This window comes from Lepidochelys olivacea (genome assembly GCF_965140295.1).
Source record: "Lepidochelys olivacea isolate rLepOli2 genome assembly, chromosome: 23".
In the NCBI taxonomy this organism is placed as follows: Eukaryota; Metazoa; Chordata; order Testudines; family Cheloniidae; genus Lepidochelys; species Lepidochelys olivacea.
The window spans coordinates 12,354,621-12,380,688 of NC_140433.1; the positions used below are offsets into that span (position 1 = coordinate 12,354,621).

At 56.8% G+C, this 26,068-nt stretch overlaps 2 protein-coding genes across 3 annotated transcripts in view; one reads left to right on the forward strand and one right to left on the reverse strand.

Moving 5' to 3' along the window:
* Window positions 1-77: 77 nt before the first annotated feature.
* On the forward strand, window positions 78-7,886 carry LOC311511740 (osteoclast-associated immunoglobulin-like receptor). 2 transcript variants are annotated; one of them, XM_084612585.1, is made up of 9 exons: window positions 78-181; window positions 340-375; window positions 1,656-1,940; window positions 4,468-4,758; window positions 5,820-5,942; window positions 6,431-6,458; window positions 6,721-6,770; window positions 7,303-7,340; window positions 7,601-7,886. In XM_084612585.1, exons 1-9 carry the CDS (start codon window positions 151-153, stop codon window positions 7,748-7,750), a joined length of 1,032 nt encoding a protein of 343 aa, XP_084468711.1. In that variant the 5' UTR covers window positions 78-150; the 3' UTR covers window positions 7,751-7,886. The 2 variants fall into 2 exon arrangements, with proteins under 2 accessions (XP_084468711.1, XP_084468712.1); XM_084612586.1 differs by lacking the exon at window positions 6,721-6,770 and having other exon boundaries at window positions 7,601-7,832.
* A 12,271-nt stretch (window positions 7,887-20,157) lies between these two features.
* The window catches only part of LOC311511980 (immunoglobulin superfamily member 1-like), a 112,091-nt gene continuing 106,180 nt past the window's right edge, over window positions 20,158-26,068 (reverse strand). The window contains exons 22-24 of the mRNA XM_084612953.1: window positions 24,003-24,287; window positions 22,482-22,772; window positions 20,158-21,260 (exon numbers count right to left, since the gene is read on the reverse strand). Of these exons, the coding sequence (XP_084469079.1) occupies window positions 21,130-21,260; window positions 22,482-22,772; window positions 24,003-24,287 (707 nt within the window). The 3' untranslated portion in view covers window positions 20,158-21,129. The remainder of the gene's footprint in view (window positions 21,261-22,481; window positions 22,773-24,002; window positions 24,288-26,068) is intronic.

Genomic DNA, 26,068 nt, shown 5'->3' on the forward strand with positions numbered 1-26,068 from the left:
GGGAAGAAAGGGGCCGAGCGCATCACGGGCTTCCTGGGGCTGCAGCCCCCGGCGCAGTTCCTCATTCTGCTCGCACTCGGGCCTCAGGCTCAGTGGAGCTCAGCACTGGGGTGTTGGTGGCAGCGCTGAGGGGCCCCCCACTGCCCCATCATGGCGTCTGCTCTCACTGTCCTCTTCCTCGGTGAGTATCAGAGACAGCCAGGGCTTGTGTCTATGTGGGGGGTGGATCTGAGACCAGGGCATGTGCCCATGGCGGGGTGGGGTGGGGTGGAAATGAGACCAGGGTGCGGGATCGAGTTTCTCTGGGATCTGGTCACTAACGAGCCGTCTCCTCTCCAGGCTGCTGGCTGGCCGGTCACAGCGGCGTGTGGGGAGGTGAGTATCAGTCTGGGGGGAGAACAGTAACATCAAGGATGGGGGAGGGGATCTGAGTCCTGAACGTTACCCAAAACTCAACACAAACTCCCCCTGGGCGCTCAGACCTGTCCCAGTTCTTCTCTGCCCTGCCCCACCAGGGAGTAACGAGAAGCCGACCTTGGCTCCCGGGGTCTGACAAAGCAGATGGGAACCATCCACTGGTTCAGTGTCCTGCCCCCGCAGACTGGGAAGATTGTGGGGGGCGGGGGGAATGTGGATTTATTTCAGCTCATACAAACACTAACAGGGCCCATCCGTGGGCTCTAGATCCCCTCGGGGTAACCAAAACATTCATGGTCAGTGCAGCCGTGGGGAAGACCCCCCCCAGATCAGCCCCCTTCCCAACACCTCCCTCCCCTGCACTCACAGCCGCCCACCCCGCGATCCCAAGGCCTGGGGAAAGGTGGGTCTCTGCACTGATGGGATGCTCAGAGCCAGGCTCTGCCCTGAGCCCAGCAGAGGGGACAGAGTCACTGGGGGGTTTATCAGCCGGGGGAAGAAGCAGCCACTGGACATTCAGGGCTGAGGGAGGGGGGATCCCTGCCCCCAGCGGGAGCTGCAGAGCAGGGGGGCCTTTCCCAGGTAACACATCAGTTAGGGGGTGACGGGCGGAGCTGAAGGTTATAAACCTCAGTGGATAGTAGAGACTTGCACAGTCCCCTACAAGTCAGGGGTGGTGCTGCGTGTAAGCGGGGGAATGGTCCCGCTATTGGGGGAAACTTTCCTGGCTTATACTCGCCCCGGTGGGATTGGCTGGTGAAAGGATCTGAGTCCTCACTCCCACTCCCTTTACCCAGCGGCCTGCCTGACCTCGAGGGCTCCCCTTCCTCCCTCCCATGTGGCAGAGTCCTCGTAACCCCGGCAAGACTGGGGCCCAGATTCCCGGGGGGCTCGACCCCCAACCTTGTTGTGGTCACTTCAGGAAGGGGCGAGGGTGTCCCCTCTCCAGGGTGCTCTCTCTGCGCTGGATGCTTCCTGTGAATGGACCCCTAGAGACTGGACTGGTGTGTCACCCACTTGGGAGCAGAGCTTTGGGCCCCCAGGGGCTGGGGTTGCTCCATGTCTCATGCTGTTAGCCCAGGGCTCAGAGGAAACTCTGGGCCCCTGTGGAAAGGCATCCAGGAGCCCGTCCCCAGGGCTGCCAGGTCTGACCCCCCACTGAGGCCGCGTGGTGAGGACGGGTCCCAGGACTGGGTGACGGGGCCTGCGTCTCACGGCCTGTCTGCTTCCCCCTACAGAGCCCAGCTACCCCAAACCCAACATCTCCTTGAGCCCCAGCGGGGGGGTCTCCCTGGGGGGAGCCGTGGCCATCTGGTGTCGGGGGCAGCGCCAGGGCATGCGGTTCATGCTGAACAAAGAGGGACGCCATCTCCCAGCTGTGGCTTCGAGCGGGTCTGGGGCTGTGTTTTTCATCAGCAACGTGAGCCGGGAGGACCGGGGGAGATACAACTGCTCCTATCAGAACAGATCGGGGTCAGCCGCCGCGTCGTCCCCCAGCGACCCCGTGGAGCTGGTGGTGACAGGTGAGGGGCTCAGCTCGGTGTCCCCATTCCCAGCCCCACCCCCAGCCCGACCCTCACGGGGGCTCGGTGCTAGTGGGATGCTCAGAGCCAGGCTCTGCCCTGAGCCCTGACCCCGCAGTGGGGACGCCCAGCCGGGGAGCGGGGACGGAGTCACTGGGGGGTTCCCCAGCCAGGGGGGAGCAGCAGCCCCTGGAGGCTCGGGGCAGGGAGGCGACTTTAACGCTGCCCCTTGTGCGTAGGAACCGTGAGTCGCTATTTAATCCTGTGATCCCCTCCCCACTGTTCTCCTGGCGCGGCCACAGACTCTGTGTGATGGGAGCACATCGCGGTTTTCAGAAGTGTCCTTCTTTGTCGGGGGGCCTCAATCTTGGGGGATCTCAGACCAACCGCCCACAAACAGAGATGCCCACAGTTAGTGGAGACCTCTGTAAACACTGGCCTCAATAGCGCTGGATCCCTTGTGTTGGGGGAGCATATAGGCCCCTGCCATGGTCAGGACCCCGTTGTGCCGGGCGCTGCATAAACACAGAGTGAAGAGACGGTCCCTGCCCTGGGAGCTCACGAAGGAAAGTGAATCTGACTGTGACTCAGTTTCCCCCGTAGAATGGGGATAAAGACTCCTCGCTGCCTCCCAGGGGCTGACTTCCTTCCTGTGTGGGGCTCAGGCCCTATAGTGCCAGGCTCCAGAGAGCAGCCTCTGAGTCGCCCTGTGCTCGGGGGGGGCGGGGGCGGATGCAGTGAATGAGGCAGGGGCCACACACGGCGTATGAGGACCCCAAGAACTAGGCAGCCGCGGCTCCATGTGTGTGGGACTGGGAGCCCAGGTCACAGGGTCAGGGGGACTCTGGAATCTGGGAGAGAATCTCTGCCAGGGGGCCCCTGGATCTGCCCATGCCAGGGCCAGACAGGGAATCATCGAAGATTAGGGTTGGAAAAGACCTCAGGAGGTCATCTTGTCCAACCCCCTGCTCAAAGCAGGACCAACGCCAACCAAATCATCCCAGCCAGGGCTTTGTCAAGCCAGGCCTTAAAAACCTCTAAGGATGGAGATTCCACCACTTCCCTAGGGAGCCCATTCCAGTGCCTCACCACCCTGCTAGTGAAATAGTTGTTACGGGTTGGATCACAGAAACCCCCTTGGGGCTCCCAACTGATGTTGGGAAGACTACTTCTGCCCCTGCCCTCCTTGCCAGCTTGGCACTCCAGAATCCTGCCTGGCTGCGCCAGACGCGCTTGCCGGCCAGAAACACAGACCCAGGTCTGAACCACGTCCCACAAGCTACAAGCTTAACTGAGAGCAGCTTACAGAAGTGTTCCTGTCTTTAACACTCAGATGCCCAACTCCCAGTTGGGTCTAAACCCCAAATAAGTTTGTTTTACTCTGTATAAAGCTTATACAGGGTAAACTCATAAATTTTTCGCCCTCTATAACACTGATCGAGAGATATGCACAGCTGTTTGCCCCTCTGCCCCCCCGGTATTAATACATACTCTTTGTTAATTAATAAGTAAAAAGTGATTTTATTAAATACAGAAAGTAGGATTTAAGTGGTTCCAAGTAATAACAGACAGAACAAAGTGAATTACCAAGCAAAATAAAATAAAACACGCATGTCTATGGCTAATCAAACTGAAGACAGATAAAAACCTCACCAGTTCCAGGAAGCTTCCTTTTACAGACAAATCTCCTTCTAGTCTGGGTCCAGCTATCACTCTCATCCCCTGTAGTTACTGTCCTTTGTTCCAGTTTCTTTCAGGTATCTTTGGGGGTGGAGAGGCTCTCTCTTTAGCCAGCTGAAGACAAAATGGAGGGGTCTTCCAGAGGTTTAATTAGACTTTTCTTGTGGGTGGAGATCCCCTCCTCTCTCCTATGCAAAGTCCAGCTACAAAATGGAGTTTTGGAGTCACCTGGGCAAGTCACATGTCCACACATGACTGAGTTCCTTACCAGGCAGGCCACATTCCTGGGAAAGCCCAGATGTGGACTGGCATCTCCAAGTTCATTGTTGGCTTAAGGGCTTCTTGATTGGGCACTTACTGAGAACAGTCCTTTCTCAGGAAGCTGACCAACTGCTTCACTGAAAGCTACTCACAATCAAACAAGTACGCAGCCAATACTCATAACTTCGAATACGATAAGGACACATGCATACAAATAGGGTGAATAGATTCAGTAGCTGATAACCTTGACAGAGATATGTCATGTGGCATATGTAGCATAAAACACATTCTAGTTATGTCATTTATAGATTGACAAGTATATTTTCATAAAGCCTTATGGGAGCACCGTCACAATAGTGTTTCCTAATATCCAAAGGAGACCTCCCCCACTGCAACCTGAGACCATCGCTCCTTGTTCTGTCATCTGCCCCCACTGGGAACAGCCCAGCTCCATCCTCTTTGGAGCCCCCCTTCAGGGAGTTGAAGGCTGCTCTCAAATCCCCCCTCACTCTTCTCTTCTGCAGCTGGAGGCCGGGGCTGGGTGGGTGCCCGGGTCTGGCTCTCACAGCCTGTCTCCTGTGCACAGATCCCAGCTTACCCAGACCCTCCATCTCTCTGAGCCCCACTGGGGTCACCGCCCCAGGGGCAGACGTCACCATCCGGTGTCAGGGGCAGCCCCGGGACGTGAGGTTCTTCCTGCACAAGGCTGGAGACCGGAACCCGCCGCGACACATGGACCCTGCTGGGGACGGGGCCGAGTTCCACATCCCCACCGTGGGCCGGCAGCACGGAGGGAGCTACGGCTGCAGCTACCGGCCCCGATCAGAGCCCTTCATCTCCTCGCAGCCCAGCCACCCCGTGCAGCTGGTGGTAGCAGGTGAGGGGCCCGGCTCCACGTCCCCGCTCCCAGCCGGACCCTCAGAAGGTCGGCACCCAGATGGGATGCTCAGAGCCAGGCTCTGCCCAGAGCCCTAGGAACCCCGTGGACAGGGAGCACGGACAGTGTCACTGGGGGGTTCCCCAGGCAGGGGGGAGCAGCAGCTTCTGGAGGTTCGCAGCTGAGGGAAGGGGATCCCTGCCCCCAGGGGGAGCTGCAGAGCAGGGGTCTTTCCCAGGGGATGCTCCCCCGGCTGCCCCCGCACTGGGGATGCACAGAGGAATCAGGGCCCAGGGGCTGCCCAGCCAGCTCCGTCCCCAGCCACAAACCCCCCTCCCCGGGACTCACAGTAACGATCGATGCTGAGTCACGGGCAGAGTTGGATTAAGGTTTCCTGGGGCCCTGGACCAGAGCAAGGGGGAGTCTCTCCCCACCTTTTCACCTGCCCTCCCTCTCCTGTCCCGCCTCCTCGGCCTGCAGCTGCAGCTACCGGCCCCGATCAGAGCCCTTCATCTCCTCCCAGCCCAGCCACCCCGTGCAGCTGGTGGCAGCAGGGGAGGGGCCCGGCTCCACGTCCCCGCTCTGGGGGCAGCAGGGCCCATCAGTGGCCATGGGGGTGGTGCCCTGGAGGTCTCTGTGAAGCTGCCAGGGGCAGCCAGCATGGGAGGCGGGATTCCAGGCTAGATGGTCCCTTTGGCCTGAGTCAGTGTGGCCATGAGGAAGGCGGTGAAATGCCTTAGAAATGACGGCCAGGCTGGATCAGACAGCACCCCCAGTGCCGTGCTGGGGCAATGGGGCCAGCTCCGACCGACGGGGTGAACGCCCCCTACTGAGCCCCCCACCCACTGCAGCCCAGTGCCCCCTTGTGATACAAATCCCCCAAATCTTGCTTGATCTGACCCCACTTGATACCGTGGGACCCCCCAACATCCTCCCCATAGAATTTTCTCCTGGTTGTGCCCTGCGGTGTCCCAGCCCCTTGGGTGCTGCCTGGGGTGGGAGAGGCCGGGGGGGAACAGACCAGCCCCTCCCGGCACTCATGGCCTGCTGCTGTTTCCCAGGCGAATCGGGACCTCTGGCACCGCCGTGTCTGACCAGCCACATCATCGCCGGGGCGAGCGCGGCAGCCGCCGGCCTCCTCCTCCTCCTGGTGGCCTTCCTCTGCTTCCGAAAAACCCGAGCCAGTAAGTGCCCCACCCAGTGAGGAAAGGCTTAAACCTGCCGCGAAGCAGGGCGGGATGGGGTCACGGCTTGGATGGGGGACGGTGCCGGGAAAGCCAAGGAGTGGGGTGGGGGCTCAGCAGGGGGTTCTCCCACCCCAAAGGGGCTGCATCTCAGCCCAGGCTGAGGGGTCCCCATATAACCAGTCCCCTTGCCCCACCCCAGAGGTGGCCGCATCTCAGCACCGGGCGAGGGGTCCCTTTATAAAGAGCCACCGACACCGTGCCTCTCTGGTACATGGGGTGCCAGGGGAGCCGACCTATGGATCAGGTTTGTTATAGCGAGTCACTAAGGAGGGAGGATTAGGGACAGGAAAAGCCCCCCCGAGTTAATCTGCCCCACCCCTGGCGCATGCTACAGTGTTGTGCTGCCCCCCACCCCTGCTGCCATGTGCTGGGACCGGGGGATCCCGATCTGCTCATGGGGGATTCTGGTTTGTGTCCCTCTGCAGGAAAAGGAGCTGCACCAAGACCCAGCAGGTAGGAACCCGGCTCCTCCCTCTCCCAATCGACCTGCCGGGGTCACAGGGCTCCTGGGTTCTCTCCTTCATCTGGGTGGGGAGTGGGGGTCTAGTGGTTACAGCAGGGAGGTGTGGGTGTGTGTGTTGGGGAGTGACCAGAAGTCCTGGGTTCTAGGGAACTGGGTTCAGTGTGAGGCAGGGTGGAGGGCTGTCTGGGTGTGTTGAGGAATCTGTCCGCGGGTGGGGGGATATAACATTTACAAGGGGATTTTCTCTTTTAGCACCAGCCCTATGGGGGCATTAAAGGCATCGGCTCAGCAAGACCCCGTCTGTGAGTAACACACCCAAGGGGGTACCAGGGTGGGGCAGGATCCCAGGGAGGGATGGGGCTTGTGGGGGCTCCACCCATATGGGGCAGGGTCTGATTTACAGCAGCTGCTGGGCGGGACTAAGGAGGGGGTCCCAGAGGTAGCCGGTGTCAGCTGAGAGTGTTGGACTCCCAGGAGCTCCCTGGGGCCACCCTCCCTTCCCGCTCTAATTCCCCATCCACTCCTGGCTGCCAGCCCCCTGCTCTAACCACTAGCTAGAACCCAGTCTCCTCCTGAGCCAGGGCGAGAACCCAGGATTTCTGACTCCCAGTCCCTCCCCCCCCACCCCCGCTGTAACCCCCTCGACATCTTTGTGACTCAGTTTTCCTCTCTGTAACTCGGGGCTAATGACCCTGGCCCATGGTGTGGGGCGGGGAGGGGGTGGCTCTGCCAGGCTCTGACCCCTTGGGATGGATGTGGGGGGTCAGAGCTGGGTGTGGGGTCCTGCTCTGGGCCGTCCGGGGGTGCAGCTCAGCGAGTGTCTCTGTTCCGCAGACACCTCTATCGACGAGGGGAAAGAGCCGCAGACCCTGGTAAGTGTCCCCTGTTCCCCCATGGGGCCTGACCCCCAACCTTGCCCCACATGGGCCCCAGCAACCCCCTCACATCCCCCCCCCCCAAATACACCTTTCCTGGAACACTCAGTGGCTTGGGGTGGGGGTCAGGCTGGTGGAGAGTGGTGGGCTGATGTGTGTGTGTGTGTACCCTGTGCTCTGTGTGTGTGTTGGGGTGTTGGTAGATTCACACACAGGCTCACACACACCCCAGTGACTCTCTCCCCTCCCTGCCCCAGGAGCCCGACCCCGGTGTCCAGGGACTCACCTACGCCGAGCTGGACGTCCAGGTGCTGCAGGCCAAGCGGGGGAAACCGGCCCCTGCCCCTGAGTCTGCCCAGCCCAGCGTGTACGCCGCGATCAACAGGGCCCGGGGGGCCCCGCAGTGAGAGCCCCCTGCAGCCATGGGGCACCTGGCCCCAGGGGGCGACAGACTCACCCCCCCTGCAGCGCCAGCCCCAGAGAACTCTGCTTCTAAGAAGATTTAGGGGAGACGCTGCCCTCCCCCTGCTACTGCCCCGTCCCATCGAGCTGCTGGCCCCCTGCCCCGTCCAGACCCACACGTAGGGCCGGTGTGGGGGGCTTAGCACCGGGATGAGGAGAGGATGTGCCGAGGCTGTCTATGTTATTTTGCATCCTGTTAATCTCCAGCTTTGTAATAAACACAGAACCACAAACCAGCCTCCCTGGGCCCCTGCTGTGAATGTGTGTAACACCTGGGCGAGATGGGGTGGGGTGCGTGGGCTGGTTATACAGGGACCCCTCGTCCAACGGAGGGATGCAGCCCCATCTGGGGTGGGGTGCTGGTTATACAGGGACCCCTCGCCTGGCGCTGGGTTTCAGCTCCTCTGGGGAAGGTCGTCCGTTGGGCAGGATGCCGGGGTTCACACCCTGACTCGGGGCGAAGCTGCAGAAGGGTCTGTGATGCTGTACAGAACTCCAGAATTTGCTAAGCAATAAAAAAGGCATAGTCAACCAGTTATTTTAGATATTCTAAGTTGACGTAAGACAAATTTTAAAATAAAATTTTAGAATAAAAGAAGGAAAACTATATTTTCAAATTATACAAATAGATGGTCTCAAATTGCTTCGGCTGCAAATAAGGCAACTTTCAATGGACGTGTAACACAGCCCTGTGCAATATTGCACTCTAGGTGTCTACTACAAGGTCTGTATTCATCAACCCGTATCTTAGCACTCAGGTGGGCACTCTTTTTATTATCTTGGGGAAATGAGAAGCCCAAGCCCACAGATAGATAGATGCAGAATAAGGAGAATAGAAACTCCTTTTCCACCATGAATATTGATTGATAAAAATTTCCTTCCTTAGAAGGTTTTAAGGTCAGGCTTGACAAAGCCCTGGCTGAGATGATTTAGTTGGGGATTGGTACTGCTTTGAGCAGGGGGTTGGACTAGATGACCTCCTGAGGTCCCTTCCAACCCTGATATTCTATGAAGTGGGACTGTTCTTAATGTTTCCTCTGAATACTGTACGGGTGCCTCAGTTTCCCCTATGCATTTCTTAAGTGTCTAGGTGATGGGATAAGGGGGTGTAATTGTTGCAGAGCAAAGGGCCAATGTACATAAATGGCTGACACTCTGTCTCCTGGCAACTGATGGCCTGGGCCCTTCCCCCCTGCAAGGTGAGAGATAAAGGGGTTGGAGTACAAAGGGATCAGGTGTCCTCCCGGCCCCGGGAAATGGACAAAGCCCAGAGGAGGAGGGGCTGGAGGGTGAGTCGGTTGGGGCTGGCTGGAGACATCTAGTGAAGTGCAGACAGGGATGTCTGGCTCACTGCCCCCCAAAATGGACCCGGCTGAGGGGTCCAGTTCTCTGTACCTACAAGCTCTGTGTTAGACCATGTTCCTGTTGTCTAATAAACCTCTGTTTTACTGACTGGCAAAGGGTATGTCTACACTATGAAATTAGGTCGAATTTATAGAAGTCGTTTTTTTAGAAATCGTTTTTATATAGTCGAGTGTGTGTGTCCCCACACAAAATGCTCTAAGTACATTAAGTGCATTAACTCAGCGGAGTGCTTCCACAGTACCGAGGCTCACATCGACTTCCGGAGCGTTGCACTGTGGGTAGCCATCACACAGTTCCCGCAGTCTCCGCCGCCCACTGGAATTCTGGGTTGAGATCCCAATGCCTGATGGGGCTAAAACATTGTCACGGGTGGTTCTGGGCACATGTCGTCAGGCCCCCGCTTCCCTCCCTCCCTCCGTGAAAGCAACGGCAGAAAATCGTTTCGCGCCTTTTTTCCTGACTTACCTGTGCAGATTCCACACCACTGCAAGCATGGAGCCCGCTCAGATCACTTTGGCAATTAGGAGCACATTAAACACCACGCGCATTATCCAGCAGTATATGCAGCACCAGAACCTGCCAAAGCGAAACCGGGCGAGGAGGTGATGTCAGAGCAGTGACGAGAGTGATGAGGACATGGACACAGACTTCTCTCAAAGCACGGGCCCCGGCAATGTGGGCATCATGGTGCTAATGGGGCAGGTTCATGCCATGGAACGCCAATTCTGGGCCCGGGAAACAATCTCAGACTGGTGGGATCGCATAGTGTTGCAGGTCTGGGACGATTCCCGGTGGCTGTGAAACTTTCACATGCGTAAGGGCACTTTCATGGAACTTTGTGACTTGCTTTCCCCTGCCCTGAAGCCCAAGAATACCAAGATGATAGCAGCCCTCACAGCTGAGAAGCGAGTGGCAATAGCCCTGTGGAAGCTTGCAACCGCAGACAGCTACGGGTCAGTCGGGAATCAATTTGGAGTAGGCAAATCTACTGTCGGGGCTGCTGTGATGCAAGAAGGCAACGCAATCAAAGATCTGCTGATATCAAGGGTAGTGACCCTGGGAAATGTGCAGGTCATAGTGGATGGCTTTGCTGCAATGGGATTCCCTACCTGTGCTGGGGCCATAGACAGAACCCATATCCCTATCTTGGCACCGAAGCACCAAGCCGGCGAGTACATAAACCGCAAGGGGTACTTTTCAATAGTGCTGCAAGCACTGGTGGATTACAAGGGATGTTTCACCAAGATCAACGTGGGATGGCCAGGAAAGGTACATGACTCTCGCATCTTCAGGAACTCTGGTTTGTTTCAAAAGCTGCAGGAAGGGACTTTCTTCCCAGACCAGAAAATAACCACTGGGGATGTTGAAATGCCTATATGTATCCTTGGAGACCCAGCCTACCCCTTAATGCCATGGCTCATGAAGCCGTACACAGGCAGCCTGGACAGCAGTCAGGAGCTGTTCAACTACAGGTTGAGCAAGTGCAGAATGGTGGTAGAATGTGCATTTGGACATTTAAAAGTGCGCTGGCGCAGTTTACTGACTCGCTTAGACCTCAGCAAAACCAATATTCCCATTGTTATTACAGCTTGCTGTGTGCTCCACAATATCTCTGAGAGTAAGGGGGAGACGTTTATGGTGGGGTGGGAGGTTGAGGCAAATCGCCTGGCCACTGGTTATGCACAGCCAGACACCAGGGAGGTTAGAAGAGTACAGGAAGGTGCGGTGTGATCAGAGAAGCTTTGAAAACCAGTTTCATGACTGGCCAGGCTACGGTGTGAAAGTTCTGTTTGTTTCTCCTTGATGAAACCTGCCCCCCCTTTGGTTCACTCTACTTCCCTGTAAGCTAACCACCTTCCCCTCCCCCCTTTGATCACCACTTGCAGAGGCAATAAAGTCATTGTTGCTTCACATTTATGCATTCTTTATTAATTCATCACACAAATAGGAGGATAAATAGTTGGATAATAAGGTAGCCCGGGAGGGGTGGTGGAGGAGGGAAGGACAAGGCCACACAGCACTTTAAAACTTTAAAACTTATTGAATGCCAGTCTTCTGTTGCTTGGGCAATCCTCTGGGGTGGAGTAGCTGCGTGGCCGGAGGCCCCCGCACTGCATTCTTGGACATCTGGATGAGGAGGCTTTGGAACTTGGGAGGAGGGCAGTTGGTTACAGAGGGGCTGTAGCGGCGGTCTGTGCTCCTGCTGCCTTTCCTGCAGCTCAACCATACTCTGGAGCATATTAGTTTGATCTTCCAGCAGCCTCAGCATTGAATCCTGCCTCCTCTCTTCACGCTGCCGCCACCTTTCAGCTTCAGCCCGCCACTTATTCTCTTCAGCCCGCCACCTCTCCTCCTGGTCATTTTGTGCTTTCCTGCACTCTGACATTGTCTGCCTCCATGCATTCGTCTGTGTTCTGTCAGTGTGGGAGGACAGCATGAGGTCAGAGAACACATTTCATCGCAAGTGCATTTTTTTCGACTTCTAATCTTCGCTAGCCTCTGGGAAGGAGAAGATCCTGTGATCCTTGAAACACAAACAATGGGTACACTCTTTCATGGTAAACCTTGTTGTTAACATTACATACATAGAACACGTGTGCTTTCGTTACAAGGTCACATTTTGCCTCCCCCCGCCGCGTGGCTAACCCCTCTCCCCACCACGTGGCCAACAGCGGGGAACATTTCTGTTCAGCCACAGGCAAACAGCCCAGCAGGAACAGCCACCTCTGAATGTCCCCTGAAGAAAAGCACCCTATTTCAACCAGGTGACCATGAATGATATCACTCTCCTCAGGATAACACAGAGAGATAAAGAATGGATGTTGTTTGAACTCCAGCAAACATACACTGCAATGCTTTCTTCTGCAATGATTCCCGGCTACATGCTACTGGCCTGGCGTGGTAAAGCGTCCTATCATGGTGGATGAAATAAGACTGCCCTCCCCAGAAACCTTTTGCAAAGGCTTTGGGAGTACATCCAGGAGCGCTTTATGGAGATGTCCCTGGAGGATTTCCGCTCCATCCCCAGACACGTTAGTAGACTTTTCCAGTAGCTGTACTGGCCGCGAATGCCAGGGCAAATTAATCATTAAACACACTTGCTTTTAAATCATGTATACTATTTAAAAAGATACACTCACCAGAGGTCCCTTCTCCGCCTGGTGGGTCCAGGAACCAGCCTTGGGTGGGTTCGGGGGGTACTGGCTCCAGGTCCAGGGTGAGAAACAGTTCCTGGCTGATGGGAAAACCGGTTTCTCTGCTTTCTTGCTGTGAGCTATCTACAACCTCATCATCATCATCTTCCTCGTCCCCAAAACCTGCTTCCGTGTTGCCTCCCTCTCATTTGACGGAGTCAAAGCACACAGCTGGGGTAGTGGTGGCTGAACCCCCTAAAATGGCATGAAGCTCATCATAGAAACGGCATGTTTGGGGCTCTGACCCGGAGCGGCTGTTTGCCTCTCTGGTTTTCTGGTAGGCTTGCCTCAGCTCCTTAAGTTTCACGCGGCACTGCTTCGGGTCCCTGTTATGGCATCTGTCCTTCATGCCCTGGGAGATTTTGACAAATGTTTTGGCATTTCGAAAACTGGAATGGAGTTCTGATAGCACAGATTCCTCTCCCCATACAGCCATCAGATCCCGTACCTCCCGTTCGGTCCATGCTGGAGCTCTTTTGCGATTCTGGGACTCCATCATGGTCACCTCTGCTGATGAGCTCTGCACTCACCTGCAGCTTGCCATGCTGGCCAAATAGATTCAAAAGTTCACGGGCCTTTTCCTGTCTACCTGGCCAGTGCATTTGAGTTGAGAGTGCTGTCCAGAGCAGTCACAATGGAGCACTCTGGGACAGCTCCCGGAGGACAATAACATTGAATTGCATCCACACTACCGCCATTTCAACCCGGCAAGACCGATTTCAGTGCTAATCCCCTTGTCAGGGGTGGAGTAAAGAAATCAGTTTTAAGAGCCCTTTAAGTTGAAAAAAGGGCTTTGTCATGTGGATGGGTGCAGGTTTAAATCGATTTAACACTGGTGAATTCAACCTCAACTCCTAGTGTAGACCAGGGCTGAGAGTCACATCTGACTGCAGAGTCGGGGAGCAGGCTTCCCCGGGACCCCGCCTGGGTGGACTCGCTGTGGGAAGGGCACGGAGGGCAGAGGATGCTGAATGCTCCGAGGTCAGACCCAGGAAGGTGGAAGCTGGGTGAGCTGTGTGTCCTGAAGACAGGCTGCTCACAGAAAGGAGATTTCCCCAGAGTCCTGCCTGGCTTCATGGGGAGCAGTTCCAGAGCACGTCCCGGGGGCTCTGTGAGAGTCCCACCCCCCATTCTGTAGTTCCCTCACATCCCCCCCATCAGGTCCCCATCCCCCCAATTTTGCCCCCTGTCCCATGTCCCTTCACCACCCTCGTGTACTCTCATGCCCCTGTCCCCAACCCTGTTCTGCCCTATCCCCATCTCCTATCCCCTCACACACCCCGACCTCCCTCCCTGGGGCAGAGGGGGGTGTGGGGTGTTGTGGGGGCAAGAGACTGAGGTGAAAGAAAGTGGGGGACCCAGAACTGAGGGGGCAGGAGTAGGAAGGGGTCAGTAAGAGGGGAAGCTGCCAAGGGGTGGAAATGACAGCTGCCTCCTGGGGGACTGTGACGAAGTGGGACTGTTCTTAATATTTCCTCTGAATAGTGTGGGGGTGCCTCAGTTTCCCCTAGGCAGTTCTTAAGTATCTAGGTGGTGGGATAAGGGTATATGATCATTGTAGAGCCCTGGAAGGCAGGTGTGTGTAGGGGTCTGGATACAGAGAATGACCAACACCATATTTCCTGGTTACTGATGGCCTGGGCCCTTCCCCCCTGCAAGGTGAGAGCTAAAGGTTTGGAGAACAAAGGAATCAGGTGACCTCCTGGCAGGGGAAAGGGACAAAGCCCAGAGGAGGAGGGGCTGGAGGGAGTTTCAGTTTGGGGCTGGCTGGGACATGGAGTGAAGTGCAGACGGGGTTGTCTGGCTCACTGCCCCCCAAAGTGGACTCAGCTGAGGGGTCCTGTTCTCTGCACCTGCAAGCTCTGTTTTAGACCATGTTCCTGTTGTCTAATAAACCTCTGTTTTACTGACTGGCTGAGAGTCACGTCTAACTGTGCAGGACCCTCTGGCTTCCCCAGGACCCCGCCTGGGTGGACTTGCTGTGGGAAGCGCACGGAGGGGCAGAGGATGCTGAATGCTCTGAGGTCAGACCCAGGAAGGTGGAAGCTGTGTGAGCTGTGTGTCCTGAAGACAGGCTGCTCACAGGAAGGTGACTTCCCCAGAGTCCTGCCTGGCTTCATGGGGAGCAGTTCCAGAGCATCACCCGGGGACCCCGTGACAATTGGTGGTAGCAGTGGGATGTATTGCACCCTGTGGACGGCGCTTCCTGCAGTAAGTGACTGGGGAGCAGTAAAACGAAGGGGGATTGATGGGGAGCAGGTGTGCTGAAGATTCAGAGAGAGACAGTTTCGGGGGGGGGGTTAACCCCTGAGAGTGTGTGACCAGAGAGAAGGACTTTTGCAGTAACAGGGTCCCCCGGGGGATTGCAGCGAGCGGTCCCAGGGGCGGAGGAGTCTGCAGCTCGACCCTGGCAAAGAGTTGGTGATCTCGAGAAGGGCTGGCACACTAAGGGTTCTCCCTGGAAACCGTGGGGAGCTGAGAGCACCCAGGCCTGTGAGTCCACAACAACTTGGGAGGAGCGGAGTGATGGCCTGTCACCGTCTCCTTAAGAAGGACATTGTAACCCTGTGCAGAAAGAGAGGGTTGAGCATTGGAAAGTTCACCAAGGCACAGTTAATCGTGCAGCCGGAGGAGGATGACCGCTCTAAGGAACAGATTCTTAGGAACAGGATCTGGGAGCAGCTGGAGTGGGAGCCAGGCATCCCCAAGACTCCAGTCCCCGACCAGACGAGGGTCTTCATGATCGGGTTTCCCATAGGGGGATCGGAGACGGAGGGGATTGGAGCTGAGTCCGAGAGAGCAAGAGGACTGTGAGAGACAGCGAGAGCCCAAGAAAGAGCTGCAGAAGCAGCAGCAGCATGAACTGGCGTTGGGAGAGCGGAGAGGCGTAAGGGACCTCCCAGGAGTTAGTGGGGATAGACCCCGGGGGGGCCAGTTCCGCAGGGAACCTCGAGACTAAATTGCTGTCCCTCCGTCAGCCAGATGGGTGGGGAGGTGGACAGGCTCCCACTCCTGACCCCAACCTATATGTCTGTGTGGAGAATTGGGATGGTGAAGGAAATGTGCCTGTGACTTGCCTATGGAGGGAGCTACCCCAGTCTCCAAGCAGTTGTCTGTGACCAGCCTTGTGTGCTGGGACAAGGGGAATGAGATCCCAAGCTGTGTGTCTGGTAAAGGAGAAAGTGTGTCCGGCGCTTCTTTGTCTGTGGAGCAAACAGAAGGGGCCTTGCAGCCTGTGATGGTTGAGGGTCGTGCAGTTGACTCAGAGTTGATTCTGGATTCAGCTCAAGCCCAGGAAGGGAATGGTCCTAAGTTTGGGTCTGCTCGGGAGAATGGCCCTGTAACTAGGTCGCATCCAGTTAGTGTCTATGTAAAATCCCCGAGACCAGACAATTCTGGTGCTTGTATTTTGCCTGTTGCTAGTGTGTGGCTGGGAAAGGGTGGAGCAACACTGTCTAATCAGGGTGAGATCCAAGCCTGGGCACAAGGAGAGCATGAAGATGATTTGATTGTGTTACCTACTGAGGATGTGGAAACCTGTAGCAGGAAGGAAAAGATTCCTGAACTTGTGTGTGGCAAAGGGAAGGAGAAGGCTTCTGACCTGTTATCTAGGAAGTCTGTCAGTTTGCCTGAAAGGGGATGTAACTGAGACCCGGAAAGAGTCTGTTGTTGCTCAGGAAAGTGTCCCTCTAGAGCAAGCCCTAGGGAAAGACGGTAAGAGCAGAATTTCTGTGAAATGTGAATTGTTGCATAGAAAAGCCCCTCTGGAAAGGAATCCTCATGGAGTCTTTGCAAGCAGTTTACTGCAACTGAGGGGTGTGAAAGTGATTTAATCAAGAAAGTTTCAGTTCTTAACAGCCAGAAATTTTCTGTTGTGAATGGATCCACTGACTTTCTTGTTGAAAGATCCAGCGTGGAGAGCTTTGAGAAGGTCTCAGATGGAGTGAAAGCTGTTAAGAAAGTTAAACAGTCCTCTAACCAAGTGGCTGTGTTTGGCCAGCTTGTTGGGGAGACAAGGTTGTTGAGAGAGGAATGTTTCCATGCTAATTCTGTAAGTAAACAGTATGTGGCCCAGGTCAAGATGGGGGCTCTTAAACAAAAGAGCCCGAATTGCAGCCCTCCAGACTGGAGCGCTGGGAGAAGACCCAATCACAGTTTGACCCCCAGGGATTTTGGGGTGGCCAAAGGGCACGGGCCACATAAACCTTCCCACATGCGGACTGCGAGTGCTATCGACCACCCCCAAGCTAAGGGAGGGTGTGAAACTGGAAGGGCCTGGTGTAACTCCCACCAAGGAACGGGAGAGATGCTGGGGCATCCATGGGAACATTGGTGGCCTCGAACTTCCCCAGGTCACCAGCTAAAGTGACCCCGCTCAGTTCGATCTCGAAGGGGGGAGAGATGTGACAAAGCGGGACAGTTCTTAATGACAGGTTTCAGAGTAACAGCCGTGTTAGTCTGTATTCGCAAAAAGAAAAGGAGGACTTGTGGCACCTTAGAGACTAACCAATTTATTAGAGCATAAGCTTTCGTGAGCTACAGCTCACTTCCTCAGATGCATATCGTGGAAACTGCAGCAGGCTTTATATATACACAGAGAATATGAAACAATACAAAACAACAGTATTGTTTCATATTCTCTGTGTATATATAAAGCCTGCTGCAGTTTCCACGATATGCATCTGAGGAAGTGAGCTGTAGCTCACGAAAGCTTATGCTCTAATAAATTGGTTAGTCTCTAAGGTGCCACAAGTACTCCTTTTCTTTTTACAGTTCTTAATGTTTCCTCTGAATAGTGTGGGGGTGCCTCAGTTTCCCCTATGCAGTTCTTAAGTATCTAGGTGGTGGGATAAGGGTGTGTGATCACTGCAGAGCCCTAGAGGGCAGGTGTGTGCAGGGGTCTGGACACAGAGAATGGCCGACACCCTGTTTCCTGGCAACTGATGGCCTGGGCCCTCCTACCCCCCCTCCCCCACCACCCCCCCCAGCCTCTACCTGGCCCAGGAAAGGAACAAAGCCCAGAGGAGGAGGGGCTGGAGGGAGTTTCAGTTTGGGGCTGGCTGGGGACATGGAGTGAAGTGCAGACGGGGTTGTCTGGCTCACTGCCCCCCCAAATGGACCCAGCTGAGGCGTCCTGTTCTCTGCACCTACAAGCTCTGTGTTAGACCATGTTCCTGTTGTTTAATAAACCTCTGTTTTACTGGCTGGCTGAGAGTCACGTCTGACTGCGGAGTTGGGGGGCAGGACCCTCTGGCTTCCCCAGGATCCCACCTGGGTGGACTCGCTGTGGGAAGCGCACGGAGGGGCAGAGGAGGCTGAATGCTCCGAGGTCAGACCCAGGAAGGTGGAGCCAGGGGAGCTGTGTGTCCTGCAGACAGGCTGCTCCCAGAGAGGAGACTTCCCCAGAGTCCTGCCTGGCTTCATGGGGAGCAGATCCAGAGCATCGCCCGGGGACTCCCTGACAGGGGCACCGTCTGCCCCCTCCCCCCTCACTTCCCCAAACAATCCTGGCCCCCGGCTCTGACCTTTGGGGGGAGCCTGTCTGCCCTCAAAGTCCAGCCCCCATCCCAAACCCTCTCCCCTCTACCCCCTCCCAACACTCCCAACCTACTTCGCCCAAACTCCCGGCTCCCCCTCAGCTGGCTCCCCCCAAACACCCGCTGTGGGGGTGTCCAGAAGCGCTGGTGGAGACTCAATAAAGGGCCTGAACACGCCCCAGCCCCTGCCCCACACTGAGCAGGGTTAAACACGGGCCGGGGCGGGGTCCAGAGCCCGCAGCCTGCTCAGTCCCACGGGAAACCCCCATTGACCCCTGGGACCGGCTGAGACAGACCCAGCAGAGCAGGAACCAGGGAGCCGTGGCAGGCGCCGTGTGAAATGAGGGGTTTGTTCCAGCCCCGGCCCCGTTCGCTGGAGCGAGTCTCTAGCCGGAAAATCCCCTGGGTTTGGGCATCTCCCCGCTGGCCCCAGAGACGCTAGCGACTGTCCTGGGGGGCAGAGGAGCCGGTGGAGCTCGGCTGGAGCCGGCGTCACCGCGGCTGCTGTGAAAGTCCGACCCCATTTCCTCCCAGGTTGGGGGTTCAGCCAGGGGAGGGGCGATGGCGTCGGGGTCCCTCTCTCTGGCCGCTCTGCTCAGGACGTCTCCACGGAGCAGGGTCCGGACAGCCCGGGGGGACCAGGAGACGGGGGGGTGGCAGCCGGGAGGGCGAAGCGTGTCTCTTTCTTTAAGGCCCCAAAGGGTGGTGGGTGGCACGTCCTGTCCCCGCAATATTTTATCCACCAATGAGGCCTCGTTTCCAACACCCCAATTTTGGGTCACGCATTTCTCCTCCCCCTCTTCTCCTGTGTCCCAGGCGGGCCCCAGCCCTGCCCAAGGGGTCTGTCTGGCGGCCACTCGGGTTGGACAAATCCTGTCTTTCTTTCTCGCCAACATTCCCCCCAACGTTCATTCGTCCAGGTTCTCGTGAGGCTGCTGGAACTTCTCATTCACCTTCGTCGGCTGCAACATTAGGGGACATTTGGAGGCTCTGGTATCACAGCCGCCCCTGGGGTGGGGAGATTTGGGGGGCAGGGGGCATGAAGCTCTGGGGGTTTGTACAATAGAAATACGGGGAGGGGGAGGTCTAGGGAGAAAGGGAGGACAGAAAAGGGTCTGGGGGACCCCACTGCACAGAGAGGAGGGGGACAAACACTGGGGGTGCAGTAAGCGCCGTTATTTCAGGGCCAGGGCCAGATGAAGCCTCCCCACACACAGGGGACTGGGGGCTCTGTCTAGGGATGCTGCGGGGAATGGGATTTTGTGGGGTGTGGGGAGGGGCCCAGCTCAGGGCTGGGCGATGAGCCCTGGTGGTCCTGGGGGATTTAACTACCCAGCTGCGGGTTGGGAAAGTGCTAGGGCCTAACGCACTCTGCCCAGTGAGGTCCTGGATGGACGGGGGACAACAGCAGGTGTCTGAGAAGGAGGCCATAACTGGGGGTGGCCAGTTTAGACTCGATGGGGACCCCCAGGCAGGAGCTGGCTACGAAGCAGCAGGTGGCAAGTGGGTGGGGTGACCGTGGCTGTGAAATGCCGGGTGCCCAGCCCCAAGGAAAGGGAGCGGGCGGTGCTGGGAATCTGGCCGGGAAGGGGCTAGTTATTGAGTGCCCGGCTCTCCAGTGCTCTTGGCTCCCCGCAGATGCAGGTGGTGCCTTCCCCTTGCTGAGCCCTGCTTCGTACCTGCTCCCCACTGGCAGCCCTGGGCAGAACCAGCCTGGCTGGGCCAGCGAGTGGGACTCCATCACCCTCCAGGTTCTGCTCCATAGGGAGTCCAATGTGCCCAGCCCAGGGGCGACTCCTCTAGCACGTACTGTAGGGGCTCGTGCTCATGGTGTGACAGGTTCAGTCAGAGAGACACCCTTCGGACTGCCACCTGACATGCTGAGATTACCTCTGAGCCGTTTTCCACTGCCACCTTGAGACTCCAGAACCCTGCCTTGTTGAGCCAGACACACTAGTCCGCTGCAAACACAGACCCAGGTCTGGTCCACACACCAAAACCTGCTCAGCGGGTCACCTATCTCCAGCACCCAGACACCCAGCGCCCAATGGGATCCAAACCCCAATTAAACCTATTTTACTCTGTATAAAGCTTATACAGGGTAAACTCATAAATTATCCGCCCTCTATAACACTGATAGAGAGATATGCACAGCTGTTTGCTCCCCCAGGTATTAATCATTTACTCTGGGTTAATTAATAAACAAAAGTGATATTATTAAGTATTAAAAGTAGGATTTAAGTGGTTTCAAGTAATAACAGTAAGTTACCAAGCAAAATAAAACAAAACACGCAAGTCTCATCCTAATGCATTAAGAAACTGAATACAGGTAAATCTCCCCCTTAGAGATGTTCCAAGAAGCTTCTTTCCCAGAATAGACTCCTTCCTAGTCTGAGCCCAATGCTTTCCCCTGGTACAGTCCTTGTTAGTTTTAGTTCAGGTGGTAACTAGGTGATTCCTCATGTCTGGCAGCCCCCTTTGTTCTGTTCCACCCCCTTTTATAGCTTTGGCCAAAGGCGGGACTCCTTTGTCTCTCTCTGGGTTCCCACCCCTCCTTCTAAATGGAAAAGCACCAGGCTTAAGATAGATTCCAGTATCAGCTGACATGGTCACATGTCCCTGTGAGACCTCCTTCTTCATTACCCACAGGCTGGCCCCCATGTCCACAAGAAGGCTTGCAGGTAAATAAACCATCTACAGCCAATTGTCCTAGTCAATGGGGGCCATCAAGATTCTAAACCACCATTAATTGACTTCAGAGTTAACGTCATATTTCGAGTTTTAGATACAAGAATGATACATGCACATAAATAGGATGACCACACTCAGTAGATCATAAGTTTTGTAATGATACCTTCCAAGAGACCTTTTGCTTAAAGAATATTCCAGTTACATTATAGTTACACTCATAAGCATATTTCCATAAACATATGGAGTGCAGTGTCACAGATGGCACTGGGGGTTCAATCCTGGGGAGCTGCTGTCAGGACGGGAGCTGTTTTGGGGTGAGGATTCTCTGAGGCAGGGGTATTTGGGGGCAGGGGGGTTTCTGCTGGCATCTCAGTCCCCCGAGGGGAAGCGGCTCGTCCCCCGGGGAGATTCTCTTCCCTGCACAGCCGGATCCAGACTCCGGGGGGCACAGAGAGACAGCAGGTTAGAGGGACCTGTGTCACCATGGGCCCAAGTCCTGGGGGCAGCAAGGGGCTCAGAAGCGGGGGATCACCTCACCTAGGGCACCTCCCTCGAGCGGCTGTAATAGGCCTCAGCCAGGATCAGCCCCATGATGAGCAGGACCATGGCGCTCAGCGCCAGGCGGGCGATGTTGGCGTAGGTGAAATCCTGGTGTCCCGGGGGGGCTGCTGCAGAGGGAAGGGGAGAGTCACTTGGCAGCTCAGATGGGGAGATCAGCAGCTAGCTCTGCCCCAGGAGTGGAGCCCCCAACACCTCATCCAGCAGGTCCAGCCCAGCCCCCCTCTGGGGGTCTCCCAGGTGCTGCGGCTCTGAGATCTCCCCAGGGCTGGAAACCTCAGGTGAGGCCATGTCCTCCTGCCCCAGGGGGCTGAGCCTCAGCTTCGCTGATGAAGGGGGCTCCCGGGTGGACCAACTGCCCCCGAGCCACCCAGCACCCCAGACCACGCCAGGGGATGGAGACAATCAGAGCCTCAGGGTCTTAGCCCCCCACAGCAGGGAACTACCCCAGCTCCCTGTCCCCATAGGACCCCTCTGTCCACCCCCACAGGTGCCTCTGCCCCAGCCTGTCTGCTGTGCAGTGAGCCCGTCCCTGGGGTATCTTGGCTACTGCCAAACACAGCCAGGCAGAGCGTGTGGAGGGAGGCTGGAACATCACCCGCTGCCCCCCACACTCGGGTGGTGCCCAGGGCCCTGGGGACGAGGGCGCAGCCAGAGGCGGCAGAACATCTATTGGGGGAGGGTCAGGGGGTCCCCTGAGACCCCAGTGTGGGGAGGGGAAGCAAGAACCAAGGAAATTCTCGGTAATGCTCACTGCTATTGCCAGGGGGATGTCATGTGGCCCAATAATGGGGGGTTATTGCCAGAGGACTCTGGGCCCAATTTCACAGCCCAGTCCCCCAGATCCTGTCCCTCCCCTGGGATCCCCCAGCAAATTCTCGGCTGCGATCTGCAGATCAGGAGGCATAGGAGGAGCTGTGGGTCCGGGGTTGCCCCTCCCCCTGATGTCTCAGTCCCACCCACCCCTGGGCACCACGACCTGTTTCCACAGTAATTGCCCCCAACCCCGGACCAGGACCCAACCTCCTCTATGGGTCCCAAGAACGGGAGCAACACGGGGGAACATCCCCCTGGGAAAAGCCCCCTTCTCTGCAGCTCCCCCTGGGGGAAGGGATCCCCCCTCCCTCTGCCCCGAACCGCCAGTGGCTGCTGCTCACCCCCAGCTGGGGAACCCCCAAGTGACTCCATCCCGGCTGCACGCCTGGATGTCCCCTCTGCTGGGCCCAGGGCTCAGGGCAGACCCTGGTTCTGAGCGTCCCATCAGTGCGAAGACCGGAGGGATCTGGCCGGGTGTGGGGCTGGGAGCGGGGACGTGGAGCCGGGCCCCTCACCTGCTACCACCAGCTGCACGGGGTGGCTGGGCTGCGAGGAGACGAAGGGCTCTGACCGGGGCCGGTAGCTGCAGCTGTAGCTCCCTCCGTGCTGCCGGCCCACGGTGGGGATGTGGAATTCGGCCCCGTCCCCAGCAGGGTCCATGTGTCGCGGCGGGTTCAGGTCTCCAGCCTTGTGCAGGAAGAACCTCACGTCCCGGGGCTGCCCCTGACACCGGATGGTGACGTTTGCCCCTGGGGCGGTGACCCCAGTGGGGCTCAGAGAGATGGAGGGTCTGGGTAAGCTGGGATCTGCGCACAGGAGACAGGCTGTGAGAGCCAGACCCGGGCACCCACCCAGCCCCGGACTCCCTGGCAGGCCCGAGCCACGGGCAGATCCAGGGCCCCGGGCAGAGATTCTCTCCCAGATCCCAGAGTCCCCCCACCCAGAATCCCGGCCCTGCGAGCTGGGCTCCCAGCCCCACAGATACCGAGCCACGGCTCCCTACTGCTTGGGATCCTCCTATGCCCGTTTGTGGCCCCTGCCTCGTTCACTGCATCTGGCTTGCCCTGGACACACAGCTACTCACGGGCTTGTCTCCAGGGCCCAGCACGACAGGGCCTGAGCCCCACACAGAAAGGGAGTCACCCTGCCAGCCCCCCAGGAGGCAGGGAGGCATCATTATCCCCTTTCTAAACAAGGGGAAACTGAGGCACAGACAGATTCACTTTGTTAGTGAGCTCCCAGGGGCAGGGACTGTTTCTTCATTCTGTGTTTATGTAGTGCCTGGCACAAAGGGGCCCTGAACATGGCAGGGACCCTACATTCTCCCCCAACACAAGGGATCCAGCACTATTGAGGCCAGCATTTGCAGAGGTCTCCACTAACTGTGGGCATCTCGGTTTCTGGCGCTTGGCCTGAGGTCCCCCAAGATTGAGGCCCTTTTGAAGGACACTTTTGAAAATCATGACATGCTCCCATCTCACAGAGTCTGTGGCCGTGCCAGGAGCTGGGCCAGATCTCCTGGGTCCCAGCCCAGCACTGTGTCCACCAAGCCACCACTTCCCCTGCAGCCCCTGCCTCATTCACCTCCGACTGGGGCACTGTCTGGGGCGGGGCCTGGAGAACAGAGCGGAGGGGATCACGGGATTAAATAGCGACTCACGGTTCCTACGCACAAGGGACAGCGTTAAAGTCACCTCCCTGTCCCGAGTCTCCAGGGGCTGTTGCTCCACGGGGGAGGGATAGCTCAGTGGTTTGAGCATTAGCCTGCTAAACCCAAGGTTACGAGTTCAATCCTTGAGGGGGCCATTTTGGAATCTGGGGCAAAAATTGGGGATTTGGTCCTACTTTGAGCAGGGGGTTGGACTAGATGACCTCCTGAGGTCCCTTCCAACCCTGATATTCTATGATTCTATGATGGGCATCCCGTCAGGGCTCAGGGCAGAGCCTGGCTCTGAGTGTCCCATCAGCACCGAGCCCCTGTGAGGGTCTGGCTGGGGCTGGGGCTGGGAATGGGAATGCCGAGCCGGGCCCCTCACCTCTCACCACCAGCTCGACGGGGTCGCTGGGGGACGATGCGGTGGCTGACCCCGATCTGCTGTGATAGGAGCAGTTGTATCTCCCCCGGTCCTCCCGGCTCATGTTGCTGATGAAAAACACAGCCTCCAACCCTTTCGGATCCACAGTTTGGAAACGGCATCCCTCTTTATTCAGCACGAACCGCATGCCCTGGTGCTGCCCCCGACACCAGACGGCCACGGCTCCCCCCAGGGAGACCCCCCCGCTGGGGTTCAGGGAGATGCTGGGTTTGGGGTAGCTGGGCTCTGCAGGGGGAAGCAGACAGGCCATGAGACAGAGGCCCCGTCCTCACCACGCAGCCTCAGTGGTGGGCCTGGGGACGGGCTCCTGGATGCCTTTCCACAGGGGCCCAGAGTTTCCTCTGAGCCCTGGGCTAACAACATGAGACACGGAGCAACCCCAGCCCCTGGGGGCCCAAAGCTCTGCTCCCTAGCAGGAGACAGGCCAGGCCAGTGTCATGGAGTCCCTGGGCCATGCTCTGGATCTGCTCCCCATGAAGCCAGGCAGGACTCTGGAGAAGTCTCCTTTCTGTGAGCAGCCTGTCTGCAGGACACACAGCTCACACAGCTTCCACCTTCCTGGGTCTGACCTCGGAGCATTCAGCCTCCTCTGCACCTCCGTGCGCTTCCCACAGTGAGTCCGCTCAGGCGGAGTCGTAGGGAAGCCAGAGGGTCCTGCACCCCAACTCCGCAGTCAGACATGACTCTCAGCCAGCCAGTAAAACAGAGGTTTATTAGATGACAGGAACATGGTCTAAAACAGAGCTTGCAGGTGCAGAGAACGGGACCTCTCAGCTGGGTCCATTTTAGGGGGCAGTGAGCCAGAAAACCACGTCTGCCCTTCACTCCATGTCCCGGCCAACCCCTAACTGAAACTCTCTCCAGCCCCTCCTCCTCTGGGCTTTGTCCCTTTCCCAGTCCAGGAGGGCACCTGATTCCTTTGTTCTCCAGCCCTTTAGCTCTCACCTTGCACTGGTGAAGCAGGGGGGAAGGGACAGGCCATCAGTTGCCAGGAAACAGGGTGTCGGCCATTCTCTGTGTCCAGACCCCTGCACTCAGTTGCCCTATAGGGCTCTGCAATGATCACACACCCTTACCCCAAAACCTAGATACTTAAGAACTGCATAGGGGAAACTGAGGCACCCCCACACCATTCAGAGGAACCATTAAGAACAGACCCACTTCATCACATCTCTCCCCCCTTCGAGATCGAACTGAGCGGGGTCACTTTAGCCGGTGACCTGGGGAAGTTCAAAACCACCAACATTCCCATGGATGCCCCAACATCTCTCCCATTCTTTGGTAGAAGTTACACCAGGCCCTTCCAGTTTCACGCCCTCCCTTAGGTCGGGGGTGGTCGACAGCACTCGCAGGCCGCATGTGGGAAGGTTTATGCGGCCCGTGCCCTTTCGCCACCCCAAAACCTCCGGGGGTCAAACTGGGATTGGGTCTTCTCCCCAACAAGCTGGCCAAACACAGCCACTTGGTTAGAGGACACTTTAACTTTCTTAACAGCTTTCACTTCATCTGAGACCTTCTCAAAGCTCTCCACACTGGATCCTTCAACAGGAAAGTCAGTGGATCCATTCACAACAAAAAATTGATGGCCGTTAGGAACTGAAACTTTCTGGATTAAATAACTTTCACACTCTTCAGTTGCAGTAAACTGCTTGCAAAGACTCCATGAGGATTCCTTTCCCGAGGGGCTTTTCTATGCAACAATTCACCCCTCCCAGAAATTCTGCTCTTACCCTCTTTACCTAGGGCTTGCTCTAGAGGGACACTTTCCTGAGCAACAACAGACTCTTTCTGGGTCTCCTTACATCCAGAATTACCTCTGGCCCATCCGGCGGATTCCTACACAATCCCCTTTCAGTCAAACTGACAGACTTCCTAGATAACAGGTCAGAAGCCTTCTCCTTCCCTTTGCCACACACAAGTTCAGGAATCTTTTCCTTTTTGCTACAGGTTTCCGCACCCTCAGTAGGTAACACAATCACATCACCTTCATGATCTCCTTGTGCCCC

What these genes read in the sequence shown, in the direction of transcription:
- LOC311511740 (XM_084612585.1), top strand. Translation starts at nt 151, where the DNA reads ATGGCGTCTGCTCTCACTGTCCTCTTCCTCG. An exon ending in CTTCCGAAAAACCCGAGCCA is followed by an intron (nt 5,943 to 6,430) that starts GTAAGTGCCCCA and finishes GTCCCTCTGCAG; the next exon opens with GAAAAGGAGCTGCACCAAGA. An exon ending in GGCTCAGCAAGACCCCGTCT is followed by an intron (nt 6,771 to 7,302) that starts GTGAGTAACACA and finishes TCTGTTCCGCAG; the next exon opens with ACACCTCTATCGACGAGGGG.